Source organism: Heloderma suspectum, chromosome 1, assembly GCF_057233095.1.
Source record: "Heloderma suspectum isolate Gila_16-S chromosome 1, 16-S_ref, whole genome shotgun sequence".
Taxonomy (NCBI): domain Eukaryota; kingdom Metazoa; phylum Chordata; class Lepidosauria; order Squamata; family Helodermatidae; genus Heloderma; species Heloderma suspectum.
The window spans coordinates 384827067-384844752 of NC_139458.1; the positions used below are offsets into that span (position 1 = coordinate 384827067).

Here is a 17686-nt window from a genome sequence, read left to right on the forward strand (position 1 = left end):
ATATATTACAAATATTATACTGCCCTTCAATTAAATAGCAATCCCCAAGGCAGTTTACATAAAAGAATACACGAAAGCAATTAAAATACAATTTCTTTTATGGCACAGTGTTTAATTAGTGTTCATTTGTAATCTATAAGCACTCAAAAATCTGTATCAAGAGAAGTTGCATTCTGCAATAAATATGTTTAAGGGTGCATCATTTACTCTGCTTAAAACTAGAAGCAGAGCACAGTTAAGTCCCACCACCCGAAGTGCAACTCAGATAACAAATACTGAAAATAACAACCATCGTAACAGACAGAAGAACTATAAGGCAATATAGTCTTAAAAGCTAGATAAAACCAATCCAGAGAACTAAAATTATTAAAGCCATATCAGAAATTCTGAATGGGAGTTTTCGGCACATTTCTAGGGGCAAAACCCCCACACGGTCTTCAGAGGCCTGGCGAAATTTTGAGGGGTATGATGCTTACATTTGTAATAGCCAGCAGCAGGAGCTTCTCTTTCTTGTCATCTTTTCTTTTTCAAAACTGTTTTTGTGCTTCAAGAGAGTGGTGGCAGTGCTACTGGGGATGTTCAGGGCCTTTGCCCTCCATTATGATATAGCATCCTTCCAGCGGCAATGTTGGGGGGGAAACTGTAGGGAAGCCATGTCCCCACCAATACTCCTGGAAGGATGCAGAGGCATTGTGAGGCAAAATGGCCCTGGACCTCACTGGGAGTGCTGCCACCACTTTCCCATAGCAACAACAACAACGTTTTAAAAAAGAAGAAAAGAAAAGGCTGGCTATTACAAACATAAGTCCCCCACCCCTGAAATCTGTACAAATTTTGCCGAAGTGTAGAATGTGCATCCCCAGTGTTGCAGCCTGGGAATGGGGCTGTGAAGTTGGGTTCTTTGGACTCAGCACTAACGAGTAGGTCTACATGGGAGGGTGGGGGGTGGGGGAAGCTCTTTGCCTGGCACCAAAAGGACAACAAAGAAAACACCAAGTGGACCTCTCTGGTTTGAAATGTCCCTCTTTTAATTTGGAGGCTGCTTTTCAGGGAGATTTTTGTATCCAGTGCAGTGTTCATCTGCTATTGGGTCATTTGGAGATGATAAATAGGCATTCAATCACTAGAGGAAAAGCTGGGCTATGTGAAATATTACTTTGTTATCAGGAGAAATGTTTGCTTTCCATCTGCAGTTCTTTTATTTCAGAAACATAAATACTGACACTTACGTGGACCTTAGCTGGTGAGCCTGACTTCATGCCAGGCTCTCTATATACAATATGGCAGTCATCCCCACCATCTTATTTTCTCCCTCATTCATATCTCTTTGCCTTAGGAACATTACATTGTTACACTACTTGATTATGATCTTCGAAAAGAACTACCTGGATATCCTAGACATGCAGTCTGAGTTGCAGTACCTTCCAGAAGCAGCAAAAGTCAAGTAAGTTGGAGAAAAATACTGGGGACTCAATCTATCATCATTGTGTTGAGATGGTTCATAGTGTGTTATTATCTGTTCATAGTGTGTTCATAGTGTGTTCATAGTGTGTTCATATTATAGTGTGTGTGTTCATAGTGTGTGTGTTCATAGTGTGTTCATATTATATTCATAGTGTGTTCATAGTGTGTTCATAGTGTGTTCATATTATCTGTTCATTATCTGTTCATAGTGTGTCATTATCTGTCCTTCCAATGAGCACTCAGGGTTGAATTCCTTTAGGATTGACTGATTGGACCTCCTTGCAGTCCAGGGGACTCGTAAGAGTCTTCTCCAGCACCACAGTTCGAAGGCATCAGTTCTTTGGCGCTCAGCCTTCCTTATATTCCAGCTCTCACAGCCATACGTTGCTACTGGGAAAACTATAGCTTTGATTATACGAACCTTTGTCGGCAAGGTGATGTCTCTGCTTCTTACTATGCTGTCTAGGTTTGCCATAGCTTTCCTCCCAAGGAGCAAGCGTCTTTTAATTTCATGACTACAGTCACCGTCTGCCGTGATCTTGGAGCCCAAGAAAATAAAATCTGTCACTGCTTCCATTTCTTCCCCTTCTATATGCCAGGAAGTGATGGGGCCAGATGCCATTATTTTAGTTTTTTTAAAGTTGAGTTTCAAACCAGCTTTTGCACTCTCCACTTTCACCCTCAACAAGAGGCTGTTTAGATCCTCTTCGCTTTCTGCCATGAGGGTGGTATCGCCTGCGTATCTGAGGTTGTTGATAATTCTCCCAGCAATCTTAATTCCGACCTGTGATTCATCCAACCCGGCGTTCCTCATGATGTACTCTGCATATAAATTAAATAAGCAGGGCGACAATATACAGCCTTGTCATACTCCTTTCCCAATTTTGAACCAATCGGTTGTTCCATGTCCGGTTCTTACTGTTGCTTCTTGACCCTCGTACAGGTTTCTCAGGAGACAGGTAAGGTGGTCTGGTACTCCCAACTCTTTTAAGAATTTGCCAGAGTTTGTTGTGATCCACACTATCAAAGGCTTTAGCGTAGTCAATGAAGCAGAAATAGACGTTTTTCTGGAATTCTCTTGCTTTCTCCATGATGCAGCGAATGTTGGCGATTTGATCTCTAGTTCTCTGCCTCTTCGAAACCCAGCTTGTACTTCCGATAGTTCTCAGTTCACATACTGCTGAAGCCTAGCTTGTAGGATTTTGAGCATAACCTTGCTGACATGTGAAATGAGTGCAATTGTACGGTAGTTTGAACACTCTTTGGCATTGCCCTTCTTTGGAATTGGAATGTAAACTGACCTTTTCCAGTCTTGTGGCCACTGTTGAGTGTTCCAAATTTGTTGGCATATTGAGTGCAGCACTTTAACAGCATCATCTTTTAGGATCTTAAATAGCTCAGCTGGAATACTGTCATCTCTGCTAGCTTTGTTGTTAGTAATGCTTCTGAAGGCCCACTTGACTTCACTCTCTAGGATGTCAGGCTCAAGTTCAGTGACTGCACTATCATGGCTATCAGGGACATTCAGATCTTTCCTGTATAGTTCTTCTGTGTATTCTTTCCACCTCCTCTTAATCTCATCTGCTTCTGTTAGGTTCTTTGTCCTTTATCATGCCTGTCTTTGTACAAAACGTTCCCTTGAGATCTCCAATTTTCTTGAAGAGATCTCTAGTCTTTCCCATTCTATTGTTTTCTTTGATTTCTTTGCATTGTTCATTTAAGAAGGCCTTCTTGTCTCTCCTTGCTATTCTCTGGAAATCTGCATTCAGTTGGGTATATCTTCCCCTTTCTCCCTTGCTTTTCGCTTCCCATCTTTCCTCAATACTTGTAACGCCTTATCAGACAGCCACTTGGCTTTCTTGCATTTCTTTTTCTTTGGGATGGATTTCGTTGCTGCCTCCTGAACAATGTTACGGACCTCCATCCATAGTTCCTCAGGCACTCTGTCTATCAGGTCTAATCCCTTAAATCTATTTGTCACCTCCACTGTATATTCATAAGGGATATGATTTAGGTCATACCTGAATGGTTTAGTGGTTTTCCCTACGTTCTTCAATTTAAGCTGAAATTTTGCAAGAAGCAGCTCATGATCTGAGCCACAGTCAGCTCCAAGTCTTGTTTTTACTGACAGTATAGAGCTTCTCCATCTTTGGCTCTATACAGATATAGATATCTCCATCTTTGGCTCATGATCTGAGCCACAGTCAGCTCCAGGTCTTGTTTTTACTGACTGTATAGAGCTTCTCCATCTTTGGCTGCAAAGGACATAATCAATCTAATTTCGATATTGACCATCTGGTGATGTCCATGTGTAGAGTCGCCTCTTGTGCTGTTGGAAAAGAGTGTTTGCTATGATCAGCATGTTGTCTTGGCAAAACTCTATTAGCCTTTGTTCTGCTTCATTTTGTACACCAAGGCCATGCTTACCTGTTATCCCGGTGATTTCTTGACTTCCTACTTTAGCATTCCAATCCCCTATGATGAAGAGGACATCTTTTTTTGGTGTTAGTTCTAGAAGGTCTCCCATCCAAGTACTAACCAGAGCTCTCCCATCCAAGTACTAACCAGAGCTGACCCTGCTTAGCTTCCAAGATCAGACAAGATCAGGCACATCCAGCCCTTTGCTCAGATGAGTCATTCAATAAAAAATAAAGAAAGAAAAGGGTGTGTGTTTGTGTGTGTGGCAGGGAGGGAGGATTTGACCCTTCTCCCTTGAGAAGAGAAGACCGAGGGGAGATATGATAGCGCTCTTCAAGTACTTGAAAGTTTGTCACAGAGAGGAAGGCCAGGATCGCTTCTCAATCATCCCAGAGTGCAGGACACAGAATAATAGGCTCAAGTTATAGGAAGCCAGATTCTGGCTGAACAGCAGGAAAACTTCCTGACTGTTAGAGCAATATGACAATGGAACCAGTTACCTAGGGAGATGGTGGGCTCTCCCACACTGGAAGCATTCAAGATGAGGCTGGACAGCCATCTGTCAGGGGGATGCTCTGACTTAGCTTCCTGCATTGAGCAGGGGGTTGGACTCAATGGTCTTATAGGCCCCTTCCAACCCTACTATTCTATGATTCTATGAAGGTGTTGTAGGTCTTCATAGAACTGATCAACCTCAGCTTCTTCAGCATCAGTGGTTGGGGCATAGACTTGAATTACTGTGATGTTGAATGGTTTGCTTTGGATTCATACTGAGATCATTCTCTCATTTTTGAGATTGTACGCCAGTACTGCTTTTCCCACCCTTTTGTTGACTATGAGTGCTACTCCATTTCTTCTAAGGGATTCTTGCCCACAGTAGTAGATATAATGGTCACCTGAATTAAATTCACCCATGCTTGTCCATTTTAGTTCGCTGATTCCCAAGATGTCGATGTTCAATCTTGCCATCTCATGTTTGACCACCTCCAGCTTACCTTGATTCATTGATCTGACATTCCAGGTTCCTAAACAATATTGTTCTTTACAGCATCAGACTTTCTTTTCACCACCAGACACATCCACAGCTGAGTGTCCTTTCGGCTTTGGCCCATTCGCTTCACTCTTTCTGGCGCTATTTGGAAATACCCTCTGCTCTTCCCCAGTAGTATATTGGACGCCTTCCGACCTGAGGAGCTCATCTTCCAGTGTCATCTCTTTTAGCCTTGTGATATGTTCCATGGGGTTTTCTTGGCAGGAAGACTGGAGTGGGTTGCCATTTCCTTCTCCAGTGGACCACATTTTGTCAGAACTCTCCACCATGACCTGTCCGTCTTGGGTGGCCCTGCATGGCATAGCTTATGGATTCACTGAGTTACGCAAGCCCCTTCACCACAACAAGGCAGTGATCCATGAAGGGGTATTGTTGTTTATCCCAAGCATATTCTGGATTGGATTTTTCATTTTAGGGGAAAAAGCAGGTTTTTAGCACTTGTTGTTGTAGGCAAAAACCTGAACGTATCCATATGGCGTAGAAATTGTCAGGTTTAACAGATACAGGTAAAACAAGAGTGGGGAACTTGTAGCCCTCCAGATATTTTGGCCTACAACTCTCCATCAGCCCTAGCCAGCATAGCCAATGGCAAAGGATCATGAGAGTTGTAGGTCAAAACTTCTGGAGGGTCGCAGGTTGCCCATAGTCCTATCTCCCAACCTTTACTCACTTACCTTTGCTTCTGCACGTTCTCTATCACCTGCATTTTAAATAACCCACCCTTCTTTCTTCAATTAGTAATATAAACACAGTGCATTCTGCATTTGCAGAAGTTTGCATGGTTTTATTTGGGTTTTCTTGGCACAACATTTGGGGATTTTTAGCATAGAGTTCCAGATCCCTTGCATAATAAAGGTGGGTTTAGGATGAAATGATCGAGCTAAGCAAAGTAATACTGTTCCGACATTTATTCAAGGTGAATAGGAATATAGGAAGCTGCCTTATACCAAGTCAGATCCTTGGTTGTTCTAACTCACTAGACAGTACTAGATGGAACAATGATTAGACTCAGTATAAGGCAGCTTCCTTTGTTTCTATAGCTACAGTGACTGGCGGTGGTTCTCCAGGATTTTGGGCAAGAGGCTTTCCCAGGCTTTCCTGGAGATAGCAGGAATTTAACCTGGGACCCTTTGCATGTAAAGTATGTGCTCTACCACTGAACTGTGGTCCAAGAGAAACTTGTTTATAATTTCATATAATAATTTGGCTAGACATCCCCTAGTGAATTTAGTGCAAGTAGTTGGAATTAGCTGTCAGGAGATGTGATAGTTAACAGCCAATAATATAACTAATTAAAAAAAGACTAGATATTGAAGATAAGTAATATCAGTGGCTCTTTAACCAAGATGGTTAGTGTGGATGTTATCTTGGCACAAGAGTCTTCATCCTTTAAGAAGTGAATGTGTGGAATACTACTTCATAATATTCAGTTCTACCCACTGAGAGACCCAGATGATTGGACTAGATGGACCATTTATTTAACCCAGGGCAATGGCTGTTATATCCTTTTTCTGTATGATGCCCAGCATATCAACAAGGATATGCAGAGTAAGCGTCTGGGTTGAGTCAAGCAAGCTGCAAATGTGGCCCAAAGCCATTTTTGTTGATTGTACAGTTGCGTAGCAAGTGTTCAGTGTAAACATGCCTCAGCCCCTTGAACGTCTTGCTGCATCCTATAGTGCTGCCTCTTTGTTAATTCACGCATCCAGGCATTAAGTAGCACCAGTGGTCATGTTGCTGTTATGTGACATGGACTCTTGAATGTTGTAACACTGGATAAAAGGCCAACAGTCACTTATCACTCAGCATTAACTTTGTAACAGTTTTCCTTCTGGTAACTTGTATTCATAGGAACTCTTTATTCAACTCATTAGAAAAGGGTGTTTTTTTTACTCATGGTGCAGTTGTACACCTACCTACCTGGGTGTAAGTCCCATTGAACTCAGTGGGACTTATTTCTGAGGAGACATGCAGTTAATTTTGCTGCTCATTTGTTTATTGCTTTGCTTTTAAGCGACTAGCTGTTTTAAATGAAAGCTATGTTTCTTCCACCCATATAGCACAGAGCACGTGCATGAAACGTGGGTATCTGATGTAAAATGTGATATTCTAGGAAGCCTGATTTCATTTTAAGAAGCACATTTGCAGCCCATCTGCCTATGGAAAATGAATTAATGATTGCTTATGAATCAGTAAAAATAGTGATAGCTTACCATAGGAATAAAGGCAGATCCCTGGTTAATGGATCTCTTTATGCATTTAGACATTATATGCCACCGTATAACCATGTTCTCTAGGCAGCTTACAACAAACATAATGAGAAGTTACAACTACATACAATAAATCAATAAAACAGAGAAGAAGAACATAAAAAGCCATAGCCCAGATAAAACGTATTTAAAACAGATTAAAAGGGCCTTGTTGTTGTTCAGTCGTTCAGTCGTGTCCGACTCTTCGTGACCCCATGGACCATAGCACGCCAGGCCTTCCTGTCCTGCGCACTCTCCCGGAGTGTGCTCAGGTTCATATTCATTGCATCGGTGATGCTATCTAGCCATCTCATCCTCTGCCGTCCCCTTCTCCTTTTGCCTTCAGTCTTTCCCAGCATCAGGGTCTTTTCCAGAGAGTTTTCTCTTCGCATTAGGTGGCCAAAATATTTCAGCTTCAGCTTCAGTATCTGTCCTTCCAATGAGCACTCAGGGTTGATTTCCTTTAGGATGGACTGATTTGACCTCCTTGCAGTCCAGGGGACTCGTAAGAGTCTTCTCCAGCACCACAGTTCGAAAGCATCAATTCTTCGGCGCTCAGCCTTCCTTATAGTCCAGCTGTCACAGCCATACATTACTACTGGGAAAACCATAGCTTTGATTAGACGGACCTTTGTTGGCAAGGTGATGTCTCTGCTTCTTACTATGCTGTCTAGGTTTGCCATAGCTTTCCTCCCAAGGAGCAAGCGTCTTTTAATTTCATGGCTACAGTCACCATCTGCGGTGATCTTGGAGCCCAAGAAAGTAAAATCTGTCACTGCTTCCATTTCTTCCCCTTCTATATGCCAGGAAGTGATAGGGCCAGATGCCATGATCTTAGTTTTTTTAATGTTGAGTTTCAAACCAGCTTTTGCACTCTCCTCTTTCACCTTCAACAAGAGGCTCTTTAGATCCTCTTCACTTTCTGCCATTAGGTTGGTATCGTCTGCATATCGGAGGTTGTTGATAATTCTCCCGGCAATCTTAATTCCGACCTCTGATTCATCCAACCCGGCATTTCTCATGATGTACTCTGCATATAAGTTAAATAAGCAGGGTGACAATATGCAGCCTTGTCGTACTCCATTCCCAAATTTGAACCACTCGGTTGTTCCATGTCCGGTTCTTACTGTTGCTTCTTGACCCTCGTACAGGTTTCTCAGGAGACAGGTAAGGTGGTCTGGTACTCCCATCACTTTAAGAATTTGCCACAGTTTGTTGTGATCCACACAATCAAAGGCTTTAGCGTAGTCAATGAAGCAGAAATAGACATTTTTCTGGAATTCTCTTGCTTTCTCCATGATGCAGCGAATGTTGGCGATTTGATCTCTAGTTCCTCTGCCTCTTCGAAACCCAGCTTGTACTTTTGCTAGTTCTTGGTTCGCATACTGCTGAAGCCTAGCTTGCAGGATTTTGAGCATCACCTTGCTGGCATGTGAAATGAGCGCAATTGTACGGTAGTTTGAACACTCTTTGGCGTTGCCCTTCTTTGGAATTGGAATGTAAACTGACCTTTTCCAGTCTTGTGGCCATTGTTGAGTGTTCCAAATTCGTTGGCATATTGAGTGCAGCACTTTAACAGCATCATCTTTTAGGATCTTAAATAGCTCAGCTGGAATACTGTCATCTCCACTAGCTTTGTTGTTACTAATGCTTCCTAAGGCCCACTTGACTTCACTCTCGAGGATGTCCGGTTCAAGTTCAGTGACCGCACTATCATGGCTATCAAGGACATTACTATCATGGCTATCAAGGACATTAAGATCTTTCCTGTATAGTTCTTCTGTGTATTCTTTCCACCTCTTCTTAATCTCATCTGCTTCTGTGAGGTCCCTGCCTTCTTTGTCCTTTATCATGCCCGTCTTTGCACAAAATGTTCCCTTGAGGTCTCCAATTTTCTTGAAGAGATCTCTAGTCTTTCCCATTCTGTTGTTTTCCTCGATTTCCTTGCATTGTTCATTTAAGAAGGCCTTCTTGTCTCTCCTTGCTATTCTCTGGAACTCTGCATTCAGTTGGATATATCTTCCCCTTTCTCCCTTGCTTTTTGCTTCCCTTCTTTCCTCAGCTACTTGTAAAGCCTCATCAGACAGCCACTTGGCTTTCTTGCATTTCTTTTTCTTTGGGATGGATTTCGTTGCTGCCTCCTGAACAATGTTACGGACCTCCGTCCATAGTTCCTCAGGCACTCTGTCTATCAGGTCTAATCCCTGAAATCTATTCCTCACCTCCACTGTATATTCATAAGGGATATGATTTAGGCCATACCTGAATGGTTTAGTGGTTTTCCCTACGTTCTTCAATTTCAGCCGAAATTTTGCAAGAAGCAGCTCATGATCTGAGCCACAGTCAGCTCCAGGTCTTGTTTTGACTGACTGTATGGAGCTTCTCCATCTTTGGCTGCAAAGGACATAATCAATCTGATTTCGATATTGACCATCTGGTGATGTCCATGTGTAGAGTCGTCTCTTGTGCTGTTGGAAAAGAGTGTTTGCTATGATCAGCGTGTTCTCTTGGCAAAACTCTATTAGCTTTTGTCCTGCTTCATTTTGTACACCAAGGCCATGCCTGCCTGTTATCCCAGTGATTTCTTGACTTCCTACTTTAGCATTCCAGTCCCCTATGATGAAGAGGACATCTTTATTTGGTGTTAGTTCTAGAAGGTGTTGGAGGTCTTCATAGAACCGATCAACCTCAGCTTCTTCGGCATCAGTGGTTGGGGCATAGACTTGAATTACTGTGATGTTGAATGGTTTGCCTTGGATTCGTCCTGAGATCATTCTATCATTTTTGAGATTGTACGCCAGTACTGCTTTTCCCACCCTTTTGTTGACTATGAGTGCTACTCCATTTCTTCTAAGGGATTCTTGGCCACAATAGTAGATATGATGGTCACCTGAATTAAATTTGCCCATTCCTGTCCATTTTAGTTTGCTGATTCCCAAGATGTCGATGTTCAATCTTGCCATCTCATGTTTGACCACCTCCAACTTACCTTGATTCATTGATCTAACATTCCAGGTTCCTAAACAATATTGTTCTTTACAGCATCGGATTTTCTTTTCACCACCAGACACATCCACAGCTGAGTGTCCTTTCGGCTTTGGCCCAGCCGCTTCACTCTTTCTGGTGCTACTTGGAAATACCCTCTGCTCTTCCCCAGTAGTATATTGGACACATTCCGACCTGAGGGGCTCATCTTCCGGCATCATCTCTTTTAGCCTTGTGATACGTTCCATGGGGTTTTCTTGGCAAGAAGACTGGAGTGGGTTGCCATTTCCTTCTCCAGTGGACCACATTTTGTCAGAACTCTCCACCATGACCTGTCCGTCTTGGGTGGCCCTGCACGGCATAGCTTATGGCTTCACTGAGTTACGCAAGCCCCTTCACCACAACAGGGCAGTGATCCATGAAGGGGTTAAAAGGGCCTGGGGAGACACAAAAAGTCTTCACCTGTTAGTAAAATGACATCAAGGTAGGCATTAGGCACACCTGGCGGTCAGCCTCAAAAAAGATCTTAAGATCCAAGTAGGTGCATATGGAGACAGATGAGCCTCGTGTACCCTGGTCCAAAGCCATGAACGTCAATACTGTCTGTTTGAACTGGGCCTGGGAACAGATTGGGAGCCACTACAGTCAGCAAAGCACCAGCACCATATGCTTATACTACCCAGTCCAAGGATTCTGGATATGAGTGTAGCTAAAAGATCTAGAATGATAGATTAGAAGTTTCTTTATAAATGATCCCAGGGATAAGCTGTACTACACTAGGATGTTAGGGTTTTTTGCGGGAGAAGAATCAAATCGTGTCTATGGGGAGGAAGAGCTGACCTGATTGAGATGGATATTCTGGTGTTGATTTCTTACTTGTGGGTTGAGCAGTTATTTTATTAATAAATTAATTAAACATCAGTCCTGCCTTTCTGTACTAGGTGTCCAAGGTGGCTAATGACAATAAAAAATTTAAGGTTTTAAAAATATAGAAAAAGAGCAGGTAACGGTATCGACAAATAGCAGGCTAGTAATCAGTCCATCAGGCCAAAGGCTTGTCTAAACTGGAAGCTCTTTGATTTATTTAAAGCTAGCCATGTGGTTAGCACATCATGCTAAAGAGTGGAGTGGTGTTCACAGGCCTCATAGCTTGCCTCCACATTGCAGATATCCTGAGGCCAAAATGCTTACTCTCTTCTGGATACTGTGGGATCTTTAATGTGAATACAAGCAGCCAAGGGTCTGAAACCTCTTATTAAAAGCCAGTGCAAAGCCAAATGGACCCCTTCCTCTGTTCTCTGAGCATCTGGCGTGGGGCTGGTGCCGGAGGCAGGATACTAGATTTGATGGACCAGCAATCTTTCCTGCTTCAGCAGTTCCTATATTCCCATGTAACACTGCCCTTTTTGTTTTAAACTGCTGCGTGTCTCCTTGCAGCCTGGTGGAGCTGGAGAAGGAAGTTAACAACATAAAGACTGGATTGAAAGCTGTTGAAGCTGTAAGTATGCCATAGTTTCCAAATACTCCACTTTAAAAATGTCCCCCTTGGGATCTGGGGCACTGTGTCTTTGGTGAGAGAAGAAAGCGCTTTTCTTCCTTTGTCAAGCAGAGCCTTTTTCCCTAAGACTGAACCATTTTTTTAATGTCTCCTGTGAAATCTGGGCTGACAATATTAACAGATGTACCCCTTAACAAGAAGCTTGTTTGGTCTGCTACTGAGAGTCAAGAAATGGGAGTTTGACAACTGGCATTTACCAAAATGTTGAACACTTTTTGTTTGCTCCTTTCAGAGATATTTGGTCTTTAAGCAGGTGTTTGATGTGGCCTCTGTGGACAGGTCTACACAGGTGGGCTATAGCCTATGTAGTGAGGCATTTATTACCTGCCAAAACAGCTGCCAGGAGGGAAGGAGGGAGGGAGGCATGAAATGGATGGTCCCAACCCTGTATAGCATTAACCAAGCTGTGTTACATCAGGCAATAGCATTACTGCTCCCTGCTCAACACATGAGCCACCCCCAAGATGAAAAATACCTGGCTACTTCCAAGTAAAAAGACTCATGGACATCCCACTCCTAAGTCTTAGCCATGCTTATCTTGTCTTTCCCAGAGCTGAGAATGTGTATAAATGTTTTGTGGCATTTTTAGATTTGTGAATGAGACATCCGTTTCTGAGAATCCCTGTAAGCCGCACTGTGCTAAGAGTGGACATATCTAAAGCTTCTTGAAGCAGCCACACACTGGTGTAGCATCATTCTTCATGTCAAATGCAGAGAGGAAGGCCAGGATCTCTTCTCGATCATCCCCAAGTGCAGGACACGGAATAATGGGCTCAAGTGACAGGAAGCCAGATTCCGGCTGAACATCAGGAAGAACTTCCTGACTGTTAGAGCAATACGACAATGGAACCAATTACCTAGGGAGGTGGTGGGCTCCCCACACTGGAGGCATTCAAGACGTGGCTGGACAGCCATCTGTCAGGGATGTATTGACTTGGATTCCTGCACTGAGCAGGGGGTTGGACTCGATGGTCTTATAGGCCCCTTCCAACCCTGCTGTTCTATGATTCTATGAAACTCACACATTCCTATCAGCTTCTTCAACCCTTGTTGTCCTCCTGTCATCCTTGTGCACCACAGTTTCTCAGGGGGTGTAGCTTGGGGAAAGGTTGTAAGTCAGTAGTAGAGCACCTGGTTGGCATGCAGAAGGTTGAGTCCCTGGCATCTCCAGGTAGGGCTAGGAAAGAATCCTGCCTGAAACCCTGGAGAGCCGTTGCCAGTCAGTGTCAATAATACTGGGCTACATGGACCCATGGTCTCACTCAACATAAGGCAGTTGCCTATGTAGAGCCTTGCATGTAAACATAGGAAGCCGCTTTACACTGCTTTGACTATTCTTGCGTCTGGCCCAGAATTATCTACTATGACAGACAGTAGCTCTCCAAGGTCCCAGGCACGTGTAAAGTGATGCATGTTGGGGCAACAAATTCCAATTTAAAGTTTAAGCTGATGGGATCCGAGCTAGTGGTGACAGAGTAAGAAAGAGATCTCGGGGTTGTGGTGGACAGCTTGATGAAAATGTTGAGCCAGTGTGTGGTGGCTGTGAGAAAGGCAGCTTCCATGTTAGGAATATTTAGGAAAGGAATTGAAAGTAAAGCTGCCAAGATCATAGACCCCTTATACAAATCTCTGATGTGACCACACTTAGAATACTGTGTACAGTTCTGGTCACTGCACCCAAAAAAGGATATTTTAGAGTTGGAAAAGGTGCAGAAAAGGGCAACTAAAATGATCAAGGAGCTGGGACAACTCCCCTATGAGGAAATAAACAATAGCTGGAATTGTTTAGCCTAGAAAAAAGGCAAGTAAGGGGAGGCATGATAGAGGTGTTCAAAATTATGCATGGTGTAGAAAAAGTGGATAGGGAGACATTTTTCCTCCTCTCTCATAATACTAGAACCTGGGGTAATCCCGTGACACTGATTGGTGGGAGTTTCAGGACAGAAAAGAGGAAGTACTTCTTCACACACTGCATAATTAAACTATGGAATTCACTTTCACAGGATGTAGTGATGGCCAACAATTTGGATGGTTTTAAAAGGGATTGGACAAATTCATGGAGGATAAGGCTATCAATGGCGACTAGCCCTGTTGGCTTTGTGCTACATCCGGTATCAGAGGCAGTGTGTACCCCAGTTGCTGGGGAACATGGTTGGGAGGGCGCTGTTATACTCATGTCGTGCTTGTGGGTTTCCCATGGGCAGCTGGTTGGCCACTGTGTGAAGAGAATGTTAGACTAGATGGATCTTGGTCTGATCCAGCATGGCTCTTCTTATGATCTTAAGGGTATTTTGCATGTGCTTTACCAGTGAGCTGTGATCATCCCCCCGCCCCCCAGCAGTTCTAGCATGTATGTAGTTCAGAGGAACATGCATACAAAATTGAATGGAAAAGGTGCAGTGTAGGTAATCATCAGAAAAAGTGGAGAGAGAATTACATGCATGTGTTCTAGAGAGTGGCTCAGATTTAAAAGGGTCCTCTGAATTTATACTCACTTTTATAGGCTTTGGGGTAATTTCTGTAGAGTTGTTTTATATGTCCTGTGAATCACAATGGGCCCATAAGGAATAGTGCTGTGCTGAAATTTTCAGTCCTTTTTCTCTCTCAACCATTTGAATGTGGGGAGGGTCAGAAAGAAATCACATATGAAAATTGTGGGGAAGTGTGAGAATTTTCTGAAAAATTTTAGGGGCGTGGGCTTTGACACATACATTACTACCAGGAGCTAGCTGAGAAGGGGGTGTGTGTGTGTATTCCTTTCATACCGTATATCCTGTGCTTGCAAAGTCTCTTCTCTCCCCTGTCCTGCAGGGAGGTGGTTGCTGCCGCTTCCCTTCTGAGCAAGAAGAGTACTTTGCAAGCGCAGGAAGTGCTGGCTATTGGCTGGTGCCCTTGTGCTTGCAAAGGCTCTTCTCTCCCTGCTTGGGAGGAAAGTGGCTGCAACCACCTTGCTGCTTGGTTGGGGGGAGTGTTTTGCAAGCTCAGCAAGTTGGCTATAGGTAGCCAGTGTCACTCGCCTTGCTCTCCGTACTCTGGCAGGGAGGGAGCTGCTGCCGCTTCCCTCCTGAGCAGGGAGCGTGCTTTGGCTGATTTGTGGCTTGAGTTGGGGGGGGCAGAGTGTGTGTGAGAAGGAGTCATTGCATGAGGTTCTTGAAATGAGGAATAACACTATTATTTGTTATACCACCAATCTTTATTTTATAAATGAAATTTAATAGGGATAAATGCCACGTTCCGCACCTAGGAAAAAGAAACCAAATGCGCAGTTACAAGATGGGGGATATGTGGCTCAACAACACTACAAGTGAGAAGGATTTTGGAATTGTTGTCGATCGCAAGCTGAATATGAGCCAACAATGTGATGTGGCTGCAAAAAAGGCCAATGCTATTTTGGGCTGCATTAATAGAAGCACAGCTTCCAAATCCTGGGAAGTACTAGTTCCCCTCTACTCAGCACGTGTTAGGCCTCATCTGGAGTACTGTGTCCATTTCTGGGCACTGCACTTTAAGAAGGATGCAGCCAAGTTGTAGAGGGTTCAGAGGAAGGCAACAAAGATGATCAGAGGACTGGAAACAAAGCCCTGTGAAGAGAGACTGGAAGAACTGGGCATGTTAGCCTTGAGAAGAGAAGACTGTGGGGAGATATGATAGCGCTCTTCAAGTACTTGGAAGGCTGTCACAGAGAGGAAGGCCAGGATCTTGCCTCGATCATCCCAGAGTGCAGGACATGAAATAATGCGCTCAAGTTACAGGAAGCCAGATTCCAGCTGAACATCAGGAAAAACTTCCTGACAGTTAGAGCAATACGACAATGGAACCAATGACCTAGGGAGGTGTTGGGCTCTCCCACACTGGAGGCATTCAAGATGAGGCTGGACAGCCATCTGTCAGGGATGCTTTAACTTGTATTCCAGCATTGAGCAGGGGGTCGGACTCGATGGTCTCGTAGGCCATTTCCAACCCTACTGTTCTATGATCTATGATTCTATTTTTAAACTCTCTGCCATTCCCTCTACTAGCAGCCTTGCCTGACAGGCAAAAAATACTGAAAAGGAAACTGGTGGATTTCTAATGCTGCAAACAAGAGTTTCCAACGTTGCATGCAGGAATGGGAGATTTCTACAGTTTTAAGAGCTTTAAAACAAGCCCCATTCCTGCTTGCAAAGTCCCATTGCAAACAAGTCCCATTGCCCGCGAGTCCCGCTGCTGCTTGTCCCATTCCTCCTTACAAAAAACTTTAAAACGAGTCCCATTCGTGCTTGCAGGTTGCTCCTCAAAGTCCCCTTCCTGCTCAGGCTTCTTCAGCGCAGCGTGACATTGACCATACCAGGAACTGCTGCTGAGCTGAAAGCTGATTGTGAAGACCTCCATTAAGCTGTCAGTGCAGGGGAGACATTTTAAAAGTTTAAAAGATAGATAGAAGTCTCCTGAGCCACCTCGTATACTGAATAAGGTAGATGGAACCCCTGCCTCCCCACTCCCATTAGAAAATTCTTCCAAATTCTCCCCCTCGAGAAAAAACAATTCCTCTTTCACAGAGAGCAAAGCATTTCGCGAAAGTCGGGGGCAGGGTTCACAGCGCTAATAAGGAAAGGAGCCAATAGTCTATTGTGAAACAGACAAACCTCAGTCGTACTGATATTCCCCAGGGTGTTGTGAACTGAGCGTAGGACCTGGAGCCAAGAACACCTACTTTCTCATGCTCACTGTGGGACTGGCTTTCTGTGTGGCCTTCATTATGTCACACTATCTATGTTTCCCGCCTGCGATTTGGGATTGCTGGATTGTTATCATCAGTTGCAGCAAACATACATTAAGCTATAAGTACATTAAGACACAATAAATATAAAATAAATATCAAACGCAATCTCAAAACTACATTATTTCAACAGGTGAGACCGTTGTAGAAGTTTATCATCCAGTTCGTTCTTCTTCTTCTTCTTTATTATTATATATTGAATTACTTGTCTGCATATGTTGGGGCTGCTTTCAATGATCTCCTCAGCAGAACTATCCATGTAGAGCTTGTACGGTTCTTTGGAGAGAGAATAAGGTTATGTTAATGCCAAGGTTTACACTTCAAATATTACCCAGCACAGGTCTGTAACGTATATCTGCTAATCATGCAATGTGTGAAGTGACCCTTAGTGGTGTCTTGTATTTGTAGACAAAATACATGTGCTTGGAACAGAACTGTACATTCTCTCCCAATGGAATGGAAAATAGGATGCCCCCATTTAAATAGGTGGTGACATCAAAGGTGGGCTAAGAATGCTGGGTAGATGGGGAGCTAAGGTGCTTTCTCATTCCCACCATGTGTATCAGAATGATGGGACAGGCCTGCATCTGAATTGGCCCCTCTCTTTATACTATACATCGTCTGACTTCTGTTGAGTTGCAGGTTCAGTATCATTGTTGGCGGAATCAAAAGATTCCTGCATTGAGCAGGGGGTTGGACTTATAGGCCCCTTCCAACCCTACTATTCTATGATTCTGTGATTCTATGAAAACACGTTGTTAGGGGTTTTTTTAAAAAAAAATTGGAGCTGCTCTGTTTACATGCAAATTGCGTTTTTTAATCACAATCATTAGTAAAAGAGACCTTATGGCAACTTCTTAAGCATTCAAGGTGAGGATTAGTCTAGCTCAGCGTTATCCCTGGGCTGTGCTAAGCCCTGTCTTGTATGTCCCGAGGTCTTTGACTCTGTGAGGAGTCAGTGATAGCATCTGACCCTCATTGCTCCAGAGACCTTTGCACACATGAGCCCTAGCACAGGCCAGGGTTATCTCTTGGCCACACTAATGCTCCTACCAGACATGCCCATGCTAAGGCCCCTTTGTATATGCTTGGAGTAAATTGTCTAATCCATTCCAAATTTCACCATCCACTGGTGGGGTTTGGCAGAGTCAAGTCCAGTTTAATGAATGCCCCATGGCACGGTTACTGCAATCAGTAATGCA

General features: G+C 43.6%; 1 protein-coding gene across 1 annotated transcript in view; it reads left to right on the plus strand.

Annotated features, from left to right (window-relative positions):
* The window catches only part of DAAM2 (dishevelled associated activator of morphogenesis 2), a 260005-nt gene that overhangs the window by 221585 nt on the left and 20734 nt on the right, over positions 1-17686 (plus strand). Inside the window, exons 23-24 of the mRNA XM_084828535.1 lie at positions 1337-1444; positions 11605-11665. Of these exons, the coding sequence (XP_084684661.1) occupies positions 1337-1444; positions 11605-11665 (169 nt within the window). The remainder of the gene's footprint in view (positions 1-1336; positions 1445-11604; positions 11666-17686) is intronic.